The sequence below is a fragment of the Hipposideros armiger genome, unplaced genomic scaffold (assembly GCF_001890085.2).
Source record: "Hipposideros armiger isolate ML-2016 unplaced genomic scaffold, ASM189008v1 scaffold_92, whole genome shotgun sequence".
Taxonomy (NCBI): domain Eukaryota; kingdom Metazoa; phylum Chordata; class Mammalia; order Chiroptera; family Hipposideridae; genus Hipposideros; species Hipposideros armiger.
In genome coordinates, this window is record NW_017731442.1 from 4,367,036 (window position 1) to 4,386,194 (window position 19,159).

The following is a 19,159-nucleotide window of genomic DNA, read 5'->3' on the forward strand; positions in this document are numbered from 1 at the left end:
CGCCCCGCCGTTAAGGTTATCTTTTTACATTTAACCTCACAATGCTTCTTTTTGTTGCAGTCATCACACTATGTTGAAGTTTACTTACACGCTTATCTTTGCTACTTGATTGTGCGTTCCAAGAGGACAAGACTAGAGTTTATGCCTAGCGCAGGAGTTCCGAAATTGTTCTGCGAAAGAATGAATCACGTACTGGCCTGAAGAGACTCGCAGGGAAAATCCTCGAGCATGGGGGCTCTTTTCGATTCCTTCGTGACTACTTCGAGGCAAACGTGCAAAGAGCTGAGTCCGAGCACCCAGGCTGGGAAGGCTGCCAGGAACGCCGTCCTCTCCACTCGCCCGGGAGAACCGCGAACGCCAGCTTCCAGAGGGATGTCCCGTCCCCCTGCGCACGACTGCACTCTCCGGGGGTAGGCGAGGCGCGTCCACCTCCCCTACAGGCGGCATGGATTTCGGAGCCCGTTTCCGAGCGCGGCGTGGAGAGGCTGGAGGTCTCCTTGGCATCCGCCAGCAACCACGGGCGGCGATCAAAGTGACGGATTGTTTGGGGCGTGGCAGGGGAGGGGTGGCGCGGACAGGCGAGGGCCAAGCGCCTAGGCAAGGGACCGTGCTAACTTCCCCACACTTACGTTTCCTTACCGGAGCTCAGGCTGGCTTGGCGATCTCCTGGCCGCTTCCTCTCTCCCCGCCCCAATAGCCTACAGGACTGTCTGGCGTCGCTGGTACTGGACCCTGGGCCACGCCCTCCCACGCGACCCCGTTTCCGAGGGACTCGTCCCACGCCCCATTCCCGCCCGCGCGCGCGCGCGCCGCCGCCAGAGGGGCGGGGCCTGGGCCCCGGCATACAGTCAGCCACGGTCCCAGCCTGCCCCGCGCGGGCCAACGAGAGCAAATCCAGTGACTCACCTCCGCCGCGCTAACTCCTCGCTGGCTCTCGGCTCACACACGCTTACACCCGGCTCGAGATGGCGGCGGCGGCAGCGGCAGCGGCGGGGGACTCCGACTCCTGGGGTGAGGAGAAGTTCCGGGGGAAGGGCCCGGGCCGGCGCTGGCCGCACGCGGAGGCAGGCACTAACGCGGCTCGCTCTCTTCCGTAGACGCGGACACGTTCTCCGTGGAAGACCCAGTGCGAAAGGTGGGGGGCAGCGGCGGCGGCGGCGGAACCACCACCACCGCCGGCGGAGACCGCTGGGAAGGCGAAGACGAGGACGAGGACGTCAAGGTGGGTGCGGGCTGGGGCTCCGGGCAGCGCGGGAGCGGGCTAACGCCGTCTGGGGCGGGGTTGCCCGCCGAAGGGCGGGCGGGTGGACTCGGCCCAGGGGCGCCGCCCGGGCCTGCGGGCCGTGCGCCCAGGCGCGAGCAGAGAGCCCGGCGGTGTCCTCTTCCCCTCCGCTCGCGGGCCATATGGGCCAGAGAACGGCAGCGTGGCCTTTCGGACTTCCCTGGCGAGGGCGGCAGCGGCGGCCCCTGCTTTTCTTTAAAAAAGGTCGGCTCCCCGGCCTGGATCCCACCCGCCAACTGACGACGGGAGGTGACAGCAGCGGCTGGGCCAGCCCACGTGCAAACTTCGCAGTCTGGGGCTGCTCGCCCGAGCGAGACTGGGAAGTTGGTGATTGAGCTTCCATGGCTTCTACCATATGGAAAAATCTTACAACCCACCTGCGTTTTTGAGCTCAGGTCTCCCCACGCCAGTAATTCATTTATGTCCCCGAAGGCCCGTTTGTACAGTTTGAATAAGTAGACTGAAATATTGTGACTTAATTTTAACCTTTTCCGCACGAGAAATAGAAGCAAAGCCGTAAAGTGAAATAACTTTTAGCCTCCCTCCCTACACACTGGTAAAAGGATGAACTGAGTACTGAGATAGCCAGAAGTTATTGGTCAGAAACCTGGGTAGTCCACGCAGTGACCCTGAAAAATGGAGAGTTGACAGAGTTTTTTTTTTTTACCACGAACGATACCTAAGGAGATAGCAAGGATTTGGTGGCTAGAGTAGAGAGGGGACCAGTGTTCTTTTTAGGGGTTTTTTCAATGCCTTGTAGACCTGAGCCACATTTACCTTTGTCGTTTGTTTTTGAAAATTCCTGGGGGGGGGGCTCATCATATGGCTTCAGATGAGATTATGACTATTGCATTTTTAAAGAGTAGCTTCAAAATCTCAAACCCAGAATGTTAAGACTCTTACTAACAAAGTTCTCAAAATCTTTTCAATTTGTGCAGATAAAGTTTTGTATGAATTAGAAAATGGTATTTTGTGATTTTGATTCATTTAGTGAATATTTTACTTTCTAACTTCTACCTTTAAGCATATACTCAGAACCCTACAAGTCCTTTTGCTTGGTTTGAAAAAGTTTAAGCTAGATCATCACTGTTAATATTAATACTGCTTTTGTTTGGATTTTACCCTTTTCTCCTGAGGTGAATGTCCAATTAATCGAACAGCCTGAGGTTCAGGAATGATGGGAGCTTTACACACACTGAAGTTAATAAATGAATAGTCCTATTGTGAAGATACTTCTATTTATATGTCATATAGACTTGGGAATGGATTGTGTTAACAGCCTCATTGCAAGATACTAGTTACCTCCCTACATTGTAGTGGATTTTGTGTTGAGAGTTTAGTTCAGATTTGTCCTTTTACTTTTTCTATGCATACCGGATGTGGCAGTTAAGACATCTATTATGAAAGCTGGGAATAAGTTATCAAATGAAAAGATTAGAAAAATGGGTGGGTGAGGGAGGGAGGGAAGTACCAGAAAATGAAGTTTGAATGGAGTAGTCTGCACTGATATTATGAAGTAGACTTCTGAGATTATTGGACCTAAAATGGTGTCAATCCTGATAAAGACAATTCTGACCACTTGGAACTAATTTTGGAGATTTCGTCTTGTCCAGTCACTCTATCAATGCACAGTTTCTTTTATACAAACAGCTTCTTTTACATAAACTTTGAAGTTGATCTTGGAGAAGAAAGCTGAACTTGTCCATTTTATTTCTGAGTTGAAATTTTGGTTTATTTCTGTTGAGTTTCTTCAAAATTCCCAAGATATTGTATCCATGTAGTAGTTTTATTCCTGGGCTTTGGAATCAGACAGACCTGGATTTATATTGTTGCCTTGACATTTTCTATATATATTTGTGGTCATAAACAAGTTTTTTAACCTTTCTGTTCTAATTCCCCAGTCTGTAAATGCCATCATTATAGGAGCTATTTTGGGGGTGATTTACATTTTAGTATGTGAAACATTAAGCAGAGTTTGCCTGGGACTTGGTAGCCACTCAAATGTTAATTGTCTATTACTTCAAGATGTAGCCTAATTTTTCTGGTTAGTGAAAAGTATGTGTAGGCTGTTTAGATCTAGTATCTGGGGTTTATTCTGTGATTTGCTAAGCTCAGAAGGAGTAAGTTTTCTCCACAGTGGCTATTTACTGTGAATTTTGTGTTCTTAATAGAATGACCATGTTTATCAAGCAAACTTTTGCTTGCTTAGAGGTTACCAATCTAGAGTTGAATTTTTGTCACCTTGGATGGTAGTGATTCCAAATTTCTTATTTCTTATGTTTTAGTACCTAATCCTTTTGTAAAGAAATGCAAACAAGCCTTAGTTTCCGTGAGATCAAATAATCATAGTCCTTATTACAATGTGCAAATTTTTAAAAAGTCTTCAAAAGGTATGTAGAAACAGTAAGGTTTTCAGTTTAGGTCAGTATCTAGTGTCCAACCTTAAAGAATATAGATTTAATGTCATTTGTAATGTCCTGAGAAATGAAAAGAAAATTGAGGTCTTTGTTACAGTAATTTGCTCCAGTAGTTTACTGTTTTTCAGTAGATATTATAGCATTTTGCTGCTTCCTTGACTTTTGAAAAAGCTGTCTGGCAGTGGTGGAAGTGGATTTAGGTGAAACTGTAGAATTGTTAATATTCACTGGGGGACGATGCTTCTTCCCTGTTAAAAAAGGTGAGAGTTGGGAGCATACTTTCCTGTCACATTGGCTCTCTTTTACTTTTCTTACTATACTGATGTTATGCAGAGGCAGTGGGAGGAATTGTTCACTTGTTACATATCACTGGACTCCTTCCCCATTGCTGGAATGTTTTGTAGGCTGTGTTGACAAGAAGGCAGTGAGTATATCTACTCACTGCAAGCAGGGACAATACAACTTTTACTCCATTTTACTAGTCTCCCAGCATTTCAATAGAACAGATTAGAAACTAGATGTATTCAAAGGGTGTAGAGTTTATTTTGCGAAAACTTCTGGCTGTGTTCAAGTATCTCAGGCATTTGCTTCTATAACATTATTATAAAATTTCTTAAAAAGATCTAGAGAACTGACTTAGTTGAAAGCTGCCTGCCTCATCCTACCTATTGAATCATCTGTTGGGACCCTATGTGGGTTAATAGCTTAAATCTACGACAGTCAAAGACATTTTTCAAGCATTGGAAACAGCACATCTGAAGATCTGTATGTCAGAGAAATGGGAGATTGTTGGGAAATACTCAGAAGGCGGGCATTTTGCAAGGAAATGGGAGTATGTGTAATTTATGAAAAATTCCAAACATTTACAGAAGTAGAAAGAAAAGTTAATAAACCCATGGTCAATCTTAATTCTTACATATCTCCACTTACTGCTCTCCTCCCCCAACCAGATTATTTTGAAGAAAAATCTCAATTGTGTCATTTCAATATCCTGACAATTTTTATAAGTTTTTAGTTATGAAACATGTTTGTTATTGAAAAATATTTACCTAATGTATTTGTCATGCTGGACCATTGAAAATAAGCCACTTGTTTAGATAGAGTTCAGTGTCTTGATTGTGATCTTGCTTAGCCAGGAATTTAAAGTGGAATTTATTGATAACAGTACCGAAAATGAGACAGGTAGGCATTGTGATGGGATTCAACTGAGTGCTGAGCCAGCATACATAGTAGGATGTTTATAACTTAATGAATTGAGTTAAATAAATGACTTGGCTTCTAGAGATCAGCTTAGTTTTGAGATGATGGAAGAACATTTGAATTTCTTTTAAAAACTGAACTTTGCTGGGAAGTCCAGCCTTGCCAGGAACTCATTACAGAGTTCTGAGGCCTCTCAGAGCAGGTCAGTATAACTTAAAGAACACCACCAGTAAAAGGCTTTTTTCCTGCCAGAGGTTGTGCTTTATCTAAACTAACTACTTAAAAAAAGGGGAAGGATTGTATGTTAGTTAGTGGGCTATTGCTATGGGGCAGAAAAATTTTACTGCTCTTTTGAAGCTACTTCTATTTGATGATCTATAAATATATCTTGCTTAAGTTGGAAAGCATTTTCAGCCCTAAATGTGTTCCTTCATAGCACGTGACATTCTGTAGTTGTATGTTATAAAAATGACAGACCAGCCAACTACTGGCCACATTGTCAGAAATAAAAAGAAAGCAGGGTTTAAAATTTTTCTGTATTGTTTTCAATTCTTAGTTCAATTGGGAAGCAGGTTTTAAACTTGAAAAGCAGCCATCTCTTTCAGAGAAATGGCTCAAATGATGTTGGCTTGTATCTGTAGAAAAGGAGTATGGATAGATAAGTAAATAAATACATAGTTTATAAAAAGCCTCTGTTCTAAGCTAGCCATTTTAGGAGAGCAGCCTGGGTGATTCTTTTGGAGATAAATTGGATATAATAGAAGATTTATTGGCTATCAAAAATAATTGGATAAGGAATTTAACTGGATATTGATAGGTAGTCTCTTGAAGCAAATAACCATTTAGGGCTTACTAAATTATGGACTCCTGCCATGTTTTAAGTGTTAATTTTCTCTAGGAATCCTTTTTGCATTTTATCTGAATTTATTGTCAGCATTTACAAAATCAATGTTTACAAAAAATTTGGCAGATTTAGACATTCTACTTTACATTTACTTTTAGGGCACCTGCAAAATTTATAACTAAGGAAACAATAACTCTTAAGTTCCTGGACAAAGCTACCTGGTCTTTGGCTTTTGGGATTATTATCAATTTGGAAACGTGACCAGTCTTTTTGCTAACATCACTATGCTCCGTTTTTTAGGGACTTGTCCCAGTGTGGTAGTAACTTCAGGGCAGACTTGTTTCAAGCTCTCTAAGGTAAGGGCAAAAGGCAAGACATGCCTTTCAGTGGTCCTTCTATGAACTGGTGTAAGTAGCTGTCATGGTTGTTCCCAGGACCTGTTAGGAACCACTGCTTTTGCTACTAAAATCCACTCTGTTGTGGAATCTAGGTAGCCTTAGGCCTGGCTGAGGGACAGTTTAACTTGACTGTCTGGGATAAGGTTCATGCTTTGATGGGGAAACCAGAGACAGGGACAGAAGTGGGACATAGAGTTAGTGTTAATGAGATAGCAGTGATATGGGTGTGGTGGGGGTGATGGTTTTTTTTACTGGGAATTGAGGAACATCAGCATTGAGCAAAAATGTTCCTTTGTTGTATCTGTTTCTCTATATTGGAGTTACTGGGATGGAGCTGCTCATTTTCAGCCATACCTCTTCCCTCTTAGCCTCCTAGTACCTAGGGCTGCTAGAGTAGTTTCTTAAAATTAGTAGAAAACCATCACGATTTGATATGGGTAACTGATAACAGTTGTAGCTGGGCATATGTCCTTATTATGTGCCATAACCCTTCTCTCTGATGAGATTCCCTGCGATTCCAGTGGAGCTCATTCAAAACAAATTGAAAGAAGAAATTTTGGTAGGGAGGAACCTAGTTCCCAGGTACTTATTTTATACTTCAGGACTCAGGTAAGAAGTCATGTTTACTATGACACGTTAAAGGAACTTTGGTCTGTTCAGGACAGTTTCCCTGACTTTTTTACTGAGATTGTGGGGTAGCTATCCCTGGGTCTTAGTGTCCTTGTGTGTAAAATGGGGATAACACTACCTTACTTACTTCGGTTAAGTGTGTTACTTACACGTAAAGCCCTTTGCACAGCGCCTGGTGCAAAGTATGCACTCAGTAAATGCTATCTATTATTATTATCATTACTATTATTAGTAGAGAGTTATAAATATGCAACCCCTGGCAGTAAGCAAATGCTCCTATCTGTGTGCCTAAGCAGCATATCACTCACAGACCACCTCTCCTGTGTTCTGTGAAGATTAAAACAACGAAGAATGCCTGGTAGTTAACTTTTATTTTTAGCTCTCTGGTTCTTTTTGTACTATGGTGTATTGATATAAGGACTTAAGTAAACCAGCAAGGTAATGCAAACATTTGCTTTCTAATTTCTAACTCTAGTGTCTCAGATGTCCAAACAATGACTAGCTGTTTTGCTTTCAGTCTGTTAACTCTGAACCGTGGGTTAAATTGCCAAGGTAAGGTGATTATAAAAATATTTTTACTTTCATACAAGTTCTTCCTACTCTGCTTGCAGACCCCACAGTAGCCTTAGTTAGGATTTTTTGTTTCTTTGGTGGACTTAACCGATTTTTAAGAATCAGGGCTTAGTTTACATACTTAGACTGATTCAGATTTATGATCTGTCTTGTTAGAAAACCAGAAACTTGGCGTCATAGTTATGGCACATTAGTCAGCCTCTGTATCTTCCAGTAGCGTCAGGGCCTCCTGTGGCTCAGCGTCAAATGGTGTGTCATGGTGTGCCTGGTGGCTGCTGAGACAATGACCAGGCTACCTATAGATTAAAGCCCTATTTAAATACAGGGCTGTGTCTATCCTTATTAACCTCAAACCTTCCACATTCTGTGGAGACTTTAGAAAATTGATAATTGGTTTATTTTTAGTTCAATGACTGTGTTAGGCACAGAAAAGACAGAGTATAGATCCACCTTAAAGTGCCCCACCCAAGTTAGGGAGTGTGTTCCATGAAGCTCTTGATAAGTACCTGACTCCTCTTAAATACTGTGCTTAAATATTATGTAGATTTAATTCATTAACCAGGGTTGTGTTGTATGGAATATTGCTTGAAATAACTGAGCCATTGGCTAGAATGTTGGGTGTTTTTACATTTGGGAAAGTAAGTATAAAGTACTCAATTCTTTATTTTAAAACAACTGAATTACTTTAAGAGAGGCTATTAGTTTGGTTTTGTTGTCTTGTGTTTTAATTGTTAACGGAGAGGCTTTTTTATGGAATTAGACAAGTTTGATATAAAAGTTCATATGGAAAAACAAACATGCAAGAATGACCAGGAAAACACTAAAAACCCTGAAAACTTGCAAGAGGAAGCTACCCCTAGCCTACATAAAAACATACTATAAAACCTCGGTAATTAAAGCAGTGTGGTACTGGTGTATGAAGAGACAATAGACCAGAGGGATACGATAGAAAACAGAAATAGACCAAGTACCTATGAAAATAGAGTATGTGGTAAATGACGGGGCAAAGGTGGATTTTTTAATAAATGATGCTGTGACAACTGGGTACCCATTTGGAAAAAGATAAAATTAGATCCATACTTCACACTAGACAAAAGAAACTCCAAATGGATCAGATATCTAAATGAAAAAACAATGAAGTCATACATGTTCTAGAAGAAAATTCCTTGCTGTAAGAAAATCAAGAAGCAATAAAAGATTGATAAATTTTACTGCATAAATGTTGTGGGGTGCATAGCACTTCATTGGGGAAATGCTACAGGCATTTCCATTAAGAGAAGGACAAGGAAATGACTCTATTATATCTGCTGCTATCAACAGGTTTAGCCAGTGCAGTTAGATAAAAGCATTCAATTGTGGAGTCATAAGAATTGGTAAAGAAGTAAAGAAGCTATCTCTTTTTTTGCAGAGGATATGGTAGTATACCTGGAACACCCTAGAGAATCAATGATAAAACTAAAGCAGTAAGGTAGCAGGATATAAAATTAACATATAAAAACTAATAGCTTTTCTGTGCACAAATAATAACTAGTTAGAGTACATAAAAGAAAAAAACCCTATTTACAGTAGTATCATAGAAGATGAAATACTTGGGAATAAACCTAAAGAGAAATGTGCAAAACTTCTAGGAGAAAAACTTTAAAACACTCCTTGAAAGACAGAAGTCACCTTGAACAAATGGAAAGACAGCCCTTTTTCTTGCTTAGGGTTGCTCTACATTATAAAGATACCAGTTCTCCAACATTAATTTATAAATTCAATGCAGTACTAAAAAACATACCAAAGCTTGTTTCTGTGGAGTTAGACAAGTTGATAATAAAGTTTACATGGAAAAGTAAACATGCACGAATTATTAATGGAGGTCCTTTTCTTTAGGATAACTGGGATGATGAGGAGGAGGAAAAAAAAGAGGAGGCAGAAGAAAAACCAGGTGAGCCACTGGGGTTCCTCAGTTTTTGGTTTTATATCTTGGTGAGCACCTGGTGCTTATGTTAAGACAAATGACAAAATGCTCACAAAATTGAAAATTTTGATATTTAGAAACCAAACACCCTTCCATTCCCACCTTATTCTCTTCCTGCATCTCTTCTCCTCTCAGAACATAGTCAAATTAGATGCTTGCTGTTTTTCTGTTTGAGTTAGGAGGAAAGAGTAAAGGGTATGGCATCACAGTTAAATTATCTAAGTCCTACCTAAAGGACTCTGGGGAAATATGAAGGGAGACAGTTGGATCCTCGGGGTCAGGTTAGAGAGGAGAAAGGAAGAGCCCTAGAACTTTCCCATTCTTATTTGCCAGGAAATCACTATATGAAATCGGAGCTGGGGGAGGTTCGGTCTCTTGAAGTACACAAGCATGTCTATCTTACCCACAAACTGGAAAATATTCAAGATAACTAATTAAAACATTTCTTTACTTTTAGAAGTCAAAATTTCAGAAAAGAAAAAAATAACAGAGAAGATAAAAGAGAAGGAACGGCAACAGAAGAAAAGGCAAGAAGAAATTAAAAAGAGGGTACGTATTATTCATTTTCTAAAATACTGAACTTTTCACATCAGCAGTGGTGTAGTGTCTTAACAGGCAGCAAATATATTACCTAGCAATTGGAATGGCTTTGTAAAGACTTTTTTTTTTTTTTTTAAAGATTTTATTGGGGAACTGGGGGAGGGGAACAGCGTTGGGGAATCTGGGAAGGGAAACAGACAAGTTGTTGTCCCTTTATTCTTCAGTCTAGTTGTGGAGGACGTTGCTTCACAGGCCCATGTTGGTATCATCATTGCCCTCTTCCCGGGTGAGGCAAATTGGTCACCGGCCTCTGGACGGCAGCTCACATCAGCTGCCGGCTGCTCACGCTGGCTGCTGGCCACACACGGTAGCTTACGGCAGCCCACTGCAGCAGGGACTGCAGCCTACGCCCTCGCCTCACGGCAGCCCAGCTCCAGGTTGAGCTGTTGTTCACCATCTTAGCTGTAGAGGGCAGTGTCACTGGCTCTCATGTGGGATCCGAACTGGGGCCCTGCTGCTCAGAACTGGCATCCCAAGCCAGCTCTTAACCAATGCACCACTTGGCCGGCCCTGTAAGGATTTTTAATGGAGACCATCAGATAAGTGAATTCCCAAACTGAATTTGTGGTTTTTCCAAAAACCAAACCCAGCTGCTTTATGTATTAGAATGCCTTTAAGTTTTCAAAAATGTTTGGGAACACTCATGATTGTGGAGTGACCACCATCAGTGATTTTTTTTTTTACCAGTGCCTGCAGTTCTTTCTAGTTGTGATTGGTCTTCATTTGCATGTACTTATTGAGAAAAATACAAAAAGCATCCTCTTTTCTCTGCCATGTACTATGTAAGTGTTTTTGTTCTTAATTATTTGGAGCAAGATCAGGAATGTTGTATTTATTTGTTTGTTGAATAGAAAACACATTTATGCAATTAAAAAATAAAACAATATTAAAACGCACTTGTAATCTATCACTCATTTATCCTGTTTCTCTCCCTCTATGCCATAAGTAAATATTGGTTTATGTCTACAAGGTGTCTTTATGTGTTTGGATACAACTATATATTCTTATTTCTTCCCTTTTTTAAATAGTTTTTCACCTTGCTTCATATGTCATGGAGATCTTTCCATATCAGATTATAGAGAGGTTCCCCCCACCCCTTTTTTTACTTTTAATTAAGAAAAATTTCAAAGTAGCAAAAATAGCATAATGAATAATCATATACAGCACCTAAATTTAACAGTTAATATTTTGCCACTTTTGCTTCATCTATTTTTTTTATGCTTTTATTGGGGAATCGGGGGAGGGGAACAGACAAGTTGCTGTGCTTTTGTTCTTCAGTCGAGTTGTGGAGGACGTTGCTTCACTGGCCCATGTTGGTATTATCATTGCGCTCTTCCCGGATGAGGTAGTGGGTCGCCGGCCATTGGAGGGCCACTCATGGTGGCTCACGGTAGCTCACGAAAGCTCACATCCGCTGCCGGCCAGCCCCACTTCAGCCTACTCCATTGCCGGCGACTCACGGCAGCCCAGTTCCAGGTCGAGCTGTTGTTCACCATCTTAGCTGTAGAGGGCGCAGTGTCACTGGCCCTCGTGTGGGATCCAAACCGGGGACTTGCTGCTCAGAGCTGGTGTCCCAAGCCAACGTGCCACTTGGTCAGCCCTCATCTATTGTTTTTCACAAAAATATGATCAAATAAATAACAAACTTTATGCATTTTACAATTGTCCCAAAATTTCTTTTACATATAGTTTGTTCAAACAAGGACCTTGCATTGCATTTGGTTGTTAATGTATCTTAAATTTCCTTGAGTGTCTTTCTCTTTAAAATGACAATGACTTACTGAAGAGAGCAGGCCAGTTCTTGTAGAACATCCCACCTTCTAGATTTGTCTAATTCCTTCCTTATAGTTGCAATTTCCTGTACCTTGGGAGTTAAGTCTGAAAGTTTGTTTGGATTCAGATTAAACACTTTGGGTTGGGGTACTTTAGAAGTAATGCTGTGTGCTTTATATTGCATCATATCACATCAGCCATGTAATGTCCTATTATTAGTAATGCTAAAATTGATCACTGGGTTAAGGTGGTGACAGCCTGATCCTTCTAAAATTACATATTTCTTCTTGCAAGTAATCCAGTTTCACGTTCTCACCCAATAGTTTTGTATCATTGATGATCATTCCCTAATTACTTCACTAGGTTTTGCAGAATGGTGATTTTTCTCATTCTGTGACTTCTCTTCTATTTTTTATTGGCTGGTTTTTTTTCTTTCACTATTTGGTTACTTTGGATATGATTTGTACTAGAAAGGAAGAGTAAAAGCTTAATTTCTTTTTAACTACCAATTTTCAGAATAAAGAGGGGGTGTAATAACTTCAAGTGGTGAAAAATGAGGGATTTTGTGGAGGGTATTTTTAAGTAAATTTGTGGACTTAACAGGTTTTTATAAATTCATTGTGCTCTAAGATACAGTGATTTTTTTTGTTTTTAATTGTCTCAACTTGGCCAGTAGGCGTCCCTTTAATTAGTTGCTATCTTCATCCTTCTGACAGAACTCCAATTGTTTTGAAAGCTTCCTTGTTTTCTGGCACAATAAGAAGTGCCAGACAAACTCTTTTCCTTAAGCCTGGAATCAGCTACTTCTGTGAGGTTTCTTTTAGTGGGAAATGATATTTAGAGGCCAAATCTAGGTACTCGTAGTACTCTGTATTATTGGGGTGGCTTTGCCTTCTAGACCCCTTTTCATAGATGAAGCTAGGACATTTGTGTTTGTGTGTGTGTGTGTGTGTCTGTGTGTGTGTAATATATTTTCTCTTATTCTGATAATCTTGGTTTTTAATAATGTTAACAATTGTTTTTCTGCAGTACCAATATTGCTAACAATGTAAAGCTGCTGAATGAAGTTTAGGATTTCTTGCAATTGTTTTTGGGCTCAGAATATATTCTAAGTATGTATAATTATATCCTGGGTTCTAAAGTCATTTGAATTATCTTTTCTGTGTCTCATTATGTCTAGGTTGATGTACATTTTTGTTTCAGTTTCAATTTTAAGGTTTTCATTTATTTTTTAAACATGAAATATGTTCAGAAGTCAAAAGTTGTATTGATTGGATCTTTATTGGTCATTGAAGTTAGAATTACACTTATTTTGTTGTATCTTGATATTAGTCTCTAACATAAACCTTAGTTTGAGTGTACTCAGTTTATCTTAGTCCAAGTACTGGGTTAAGATATGTATATAAATAAAATGATCTATTTCAGAAGTAGACTTCTGTATCAAAATCTTTAAACTGTACAGGTATAGATAACCATGAATGGCACAAATTACCTTGACTTTTTTCCACTTTGATAAATATTATTGAAGATTTCTCCTCATAGTAAGAGTAATACATATTGTAGAAAATTATAGTACATAGAAATGATATACACTAAATTGTTAACTGTCATCTCAGAGGAGTGTGATTGGAAAATAAGTGACTTCTATTGTGTGTTATTAAATTTGTTAGAATGATAATGTACTACTTTTTAAAATAGTACAAAGTAATATAAAAAGACAAATAAGGAAATTTTTCTCTGATTGTTTGGAAAAAAACGTTTTTTATGTCTGCGTAGTATTGTCATGGCATACTTTAATTGTTCTGTTGAACTTTTAGGTTTTCTCTAAATTTATTTGAAATTATACTTTATTGGACATCCTTGTGGTTAACATTTGTGTGCATTTTTGGTTTCTTAAGATAAATACCTAGACGTGGAATTATTTGATTAAAGCATATAAAAATATTCTAAGACTTAATACATATTACCAAGTTTCCCTAGGAAGATTGTTTCAGTATATAGTGTTAGCAGCATTATGTGAGTGCCATTTTCACCTTGTCTGCAATCTCAAATCCTTATTAAAAAAGGGGGGGGGGCACTATATAAATAAACCCAGTCTTCCTGGGTTCGAATCTCAGCTGTCCCAATACCAGCTGTGTTAACCTTCTGTTACCATGGGCAGGTTGCTTATGTGCCTTAGGGTTTTTTCTTGTAATATTAGGGTAAGAATATCTAAAGTTATTTGGAAGAATGCTGAAATACAGTATGTAAACACTTTTATATAAATGTTTGCTATGTATATGCACTTATAAAAAAATCATACAATATAGATGTATTAGGCCCACCCATCATAATCCCAGCCCTTTTAAAACTTCATTTCTGTCTCTTTTTAGTTAGAAGAACCTGAAGAGCCTAAAGTGCTAACACCAGAAGAACAATTAGCAGATAAACTGCGGCTAAAGAAATTACAGGAAGAAGCAGACCTTGAATTAGCAAAAGAAACTTTCGGTAAGTGGGGGTGTGCTTGCAGTGCAGTATTGAGGTTCCAAGTGAATACTGGGGAAGTCTTACAAGTTAGGAAAGTTCAGGAAACACCCCCCTTTTGAAGAAACATGATACTGGCTGATTTAGATATTAGAAAGCAGTTTGTTTTCTCTATTTGACATTTCATTACTCAAGGTAGAGTGAGATACATGTTCAGATTTTTGAACAATTACGTTTGAGTATCAAAAAATTAAAAAGTCATCAGACCCAAATAAAGTATGCTGCTGATTTAAATGTATTCATCAGCTGGATGAAATTTGGATGAAATGTGAGGTCTGTAGCTTTTAGATTTAAATACTGAGCTGCCTGTAAGGCTGTCCTGTTGTGTTAAGTCTGAATAAGACTTAGACAGTAGCATGTTGGTCCCGTGGGGGCATTCAGCCTTGGCTTCTTGTGCTCAGGGTAGTTTTTTTCTGCAGCCCTTCTTGGCCCTCCCCATGCCCTATCGTTAGGGGGCTTTCATTTCTATGTGCCATACTATACCTGCAGCTGTGGTTAGTGCATGAGATAAAGACATGTTCAGGATCCTGTAATAGGTAAGTTCAGAGTGTTCCAGGGGAGAGTTACATGGCATAGAAAATAAAACTAAGAAACATGGCCAGAGCAAGTTACAAGCTCTTACTTTGTTGAACCAAATTCATTGTTGAGATCACCTATTGAGTACTTTGCAGAGTAGACTGTTGAAACAGTTAATTAACTTTAAAATTTAACCCTAAAACCAAGAAGGATTTAGTCATTCCCCCTCTACCCCCGCCATACACATACACCCTTCCTCTTCTTTAAAACAGATCAAGCAGGCTGACTGGCGTGATCATTCTTTCCATGGAAGTATGACCTTATTTTTCAGTGGGTCACTAGCGTGTCAAGAGTGGCTGTGGATGCTCCTGTGCACTGGTGTGTGCTCAGAATGTCTTAACTGCACTCGTCTCATTACAGAGGACACTCAGCCATTCTGCTGTGTCTTCAAAGGATGATAAAAGCCATCCATATGTTTATTTAGAGAAGGGTTTATGCGGTACACACAAGTTTTAATATGGGACACCAATTACAGATTAAAAGGCAAAAATATACAGTCATCATTTGGATAACAGAATTTCAGTGTTGTGTTTCTCATACTAAAATACTGAATTGGTGATATTGTTAACAACTAATTTACTTAACTATTGAGGAGGATACAGAAGTATACTGTCTCTTAGCCTAGAATCCTTTTAGGGCAGATTAATTTTTCTATTGGGATTTAACACATGGTTTGCTCCTGCTTAACTTCTGGAGTGAGCTGGTTACTTTGACAGGAACTATCTTTTCTTTGCTTTTTTCCTTCTCTCCCCACTTTACTGTGGGCTGTTTTGGACAAACGGTTTAGAGCATCATTTTGTGCCAGGGATCCCTTGGGCAGTCTGGTGAAGCCTATGGGCCCTTCATAATATGTTTTTAAATGCATAAAATAGACAGGATTTTATTTACAAAGGAAACCTGTTATATTGAAATAAGTATCAAAATATTAAAATAACTTGTGATACAGTGATTAATGTGCCTCTTTATTAATGCATTAAATAAGATCTGGGGTGGGCCTAATAAGTAATGTAATTTGAAAGTACTGATGACTGAACAATGTTTCAAGATACCTGCAACAACTGTAATGTGATACACAAGTATTGGATCTCTATTGGTAGCAGTCCAGTTTTGCTAGTGCCATTGTGATTTGTTGCCTATAATCAAAATGGAAGGAAATGCTAAATTAGAGGTTAGTAAAAATAAAGCTGTAATCTCTTTTTCTCATCCAAACTCACTGACCCCCTGAATTCTGTTAAGGACTTAAATGGGCCTAGGTTAAGAATCTGTGCTTTAGAATGAAATAACGGTTATTCAGATAGCTAATAGGTTTATAAACTTTTAAAAATATTTTTGATATTTTCAGTGTTCCCTTTCTCTTATAGGTGTTACTAATACAGTTTATGGCATAGATGCTATGAACCCATCTTCAAGAGATGATTTCACAGAATTTGGAAAGTTACTAAAAGATAAAATTACACAATATGAAAAGTCACTATATTATGCCAGTTTTTTGGAAGCCTTAGTTCGAGATGTGTGCATTTCATGTAAGTAATTCTAACCTCTATGCCTGTGGGTGGATTTTATTTAGTAAGGGCACATCATACTCAGGAGGATGGAGGTTGATTTTTTTGGGAGAAGGTTGCTATAATAGACTTAGGATTTGCTTTTTAGCAGTTGCTGAGGAAATGTTCTGCAAATTTACAATGAGTTTGAGTGGTTTTGTTAATTTTTTGAGGCTGCCTTCGTAATGTTTTTACAATGGCTTCCCAAAGAGACATCTGAGGTTTGCTGGCACAGGAGCTAATAAAAAAACTAGCTTATTTTATCTAATTAGATCTTTATAGGGGCTAGGAAGTGTCTTTTGGGGGAAATGTTCTCTGGGCATACAAGATTTTATTGCTTAAACCATAGCAAGTGTCTATTCATTTTACAAGTGAGGAAGCCTGTGACCAGGTGCAAGTTGCTCAACAGAGCTGGCACCTATTCTCTGGGTCCATGGGTGTGGTGCCATGCCCTGAGAGGAGTCACATTTCAGGGGCAGGGTGTGTGGGAGTGACAACTGGGGTGATGCAGCACCAATGTGGAAAGGACTGGCTTTGTTAGTATTTATTGTTTTTGAGAAAAAGGAATTCTACATAATGGATTTAGATTGGATTTTCTTAGAGAAATTATTATTAAGCTGGGATTTCTGAATTTGATCAGCAGTATACCCATAGTTGATATTTTCTGCATATACTATTTTTCCTGTTTTTGAAGTGCTCTCTAACCAAAATTCAACATTTTAGTAGTTAAAAACGTGTCTGTTTTCAGCTTTATATTTTTATGAAGATGGAAGGATATGTTGTCCATTAAACAGGCTTGTCTTCTGGTAGTACACTGAGATTTCTGAGATATCTGCTGTTTTCATTCTAATTCCTGTGCTAGAAAATGGAGACCACAAGGGGTGGGAAGTGGTCATCTGTAGGTTTAAGAATTTTCGTTCTATGTTTTGTGCTCACTGAGCATTAGGATGTGCTATGGAAAGGCATGGTTATCCTCAGTGTGTTTAGACGAGGAGGAATGCTAGGAAACACTGAGCTATAAAGACTTGCAGTTTCTCTTTGGTTGAGCATTGGTGTCTTGGTGATTACAGGTCATTATAAATTTTTATTGTTGAGTTTGCCATTTTACTTTAAATAGTTCTGATGTGTGAGGTTGGCCATAGACTGAATAATTCTTTACTATGTTATGTCAAACAGAAGAAATTCATGACCTTTTCAAAGTTACTGAAGTTGATGAATAGACTAATTAGATTTCACTTAAAAATTTGTGGTCTACTTTTTTCTTTCAGTGGAAATTGATGACTTGAAAAAGATTACCAATTCATTGACTGTGCTTTGTAGTGAAAAACAGAAGCAAGAAAAGGTAAGAGCAAGCTATGTGGGGAAATGTGTGTTACATTCAGATGGCATTGTAGACATAATATTCTCAAGTAGTAAGAACTTCAAGTCAAGCAATTCACCAATACTATTTAAATTGGAACAGGTGTGTCAATGCCATTACTGTCCTTTTGTTTACATACATGTTCAGTCTTTTCTGAGTTAATAATAGAAGCTGCCCTGGGTTAGGTGTGGGATCTCCCTCAGAGAAACTAAAGTTTTTCTGTGACCAGAGAATTTGGTGTCTCTGGGAGGGTTGCTAATACCAGATAAGATGTCCATGGTAGATCAAGTGTCATCAATTAACTCTCCTTTATCTTTAGCAAAGCAAAGCCAAAAAGAAGAAGAAAGGTGTGGTTCCTGGAGGGGGATTAAAGGCCACGATGAAAGACGATCTGGCAGATTATGGAGGTTATGATGGAGGATATGTACAAGACTTTGAAGACTTCATGTGACATTTTATCTTCTCCTGGTGTCTTCTTTCTGTTGCCCACAATCCCTTCAACATGTAGCACAACTTCCTTTCCTTTCAGTTCTGCCAAATGCTACAATCAGAAGTGCAGTATCTTTTGTGCTGGTTATTTAACCCCTTGACACTTAGGTGCTAATGTGCAAATGAGGGAACTTGGAACTTGCTGCCAAGGGGTTAAAATTGGGAATCTCAGTTGCTACTAAATCATAGTTTAAAAAAACAAACCTAATAATGTTGTCATTGTTGCTATCTGATCCTATAGCAGCAGTCACTAAATTGGAAACAAAGGTTGCAACGGGACAAAAAATTGTGTAGTATTTACCAGCACCATTCAGTAATACAGCCTTAACCATACCTCCTTGAACTACTTCATAACTTGTCAAGAAAAGCAGTTTGCAACGAGGGCATGTGGTGTGCACCTAGTATTAAAATTGCTTTGTCTTAAAATTGAGCGTGAGGATATTAAAAATACATTGTGAAGAAGACTGCTTATCTCAGAGTGAAGATACGGCGGCTGAAAAGCACTAGTTTGATACTTAAAAATTAAATGACCAAAACCCTCCAACTTTGAAGCTGAAGAAGGTAAACTCTCCATTACTGCATTACAAGTTGTGGAATCTCTTGAATGCATAGACTGTCTAGTTTATCAGAATGTTCTACTGATGGAGTGCTTCAAATAGGGGAAGGAAATTCTACCTGTTTTATTTGCCTGATTTAAGTGTCTGAGAAATCTCCTTTGTTCTCCTAGGCTGCAATGGGACAACTTTTAAACAGGGTTTTGGCATTTCCTTTCCTTTATAAAACATGCTCAGCAAGCTGCACCAGTTAACTACAGTTTGGTAAATTGTTATGTTAACAATTATGACATCTGCAATGTTTTATAAAGCAACTAATTTAATAAAATCACCATTGTGAGGACTTAAATTTTGTGTTACCTCCCAAGAGATATTTTTGGAGAGTATAGAACACAGCTCTTGGGACTAGAGTTCTCTATATATTTATAGAGCTTAA

The 19,159-nt window shown here is 39.3% G+C and overlaps 1 protein-coding gene across 1 annotated transcript; it reads left to right on the forward strand.

The window, feature by feature from the left end:
* The first annotated feature begins 865 nt into the window (after positions 1–865).
* Positions 866–19,072, forward strand: EIF3J (eukaryotic translation initiation factor 3 subunit J). Its single transcript, XM_019644918.1, has 8 exons — positions 866–1,011; positions 1,098–1,222; positions 9,220–9,274; positions 9,765–9,856; positions 14,053–14,167; positions 16,141–16,302; positions 17,589–17,662; positions 18,000–19,072. Exons 1-8 carry the CDS (start codon positions 966–968, stop codon positions 18,129–18,131), a joined length of 801 nt encoding a protein of 266 aa, XP_019500463.1. The 5' UTR covers positions 866–965; the 3' UTR covers positions 18,132–19,072.
* The last annotated feature ends 87 nt before the right edge of the window (positions 19,073–19,159 follow it).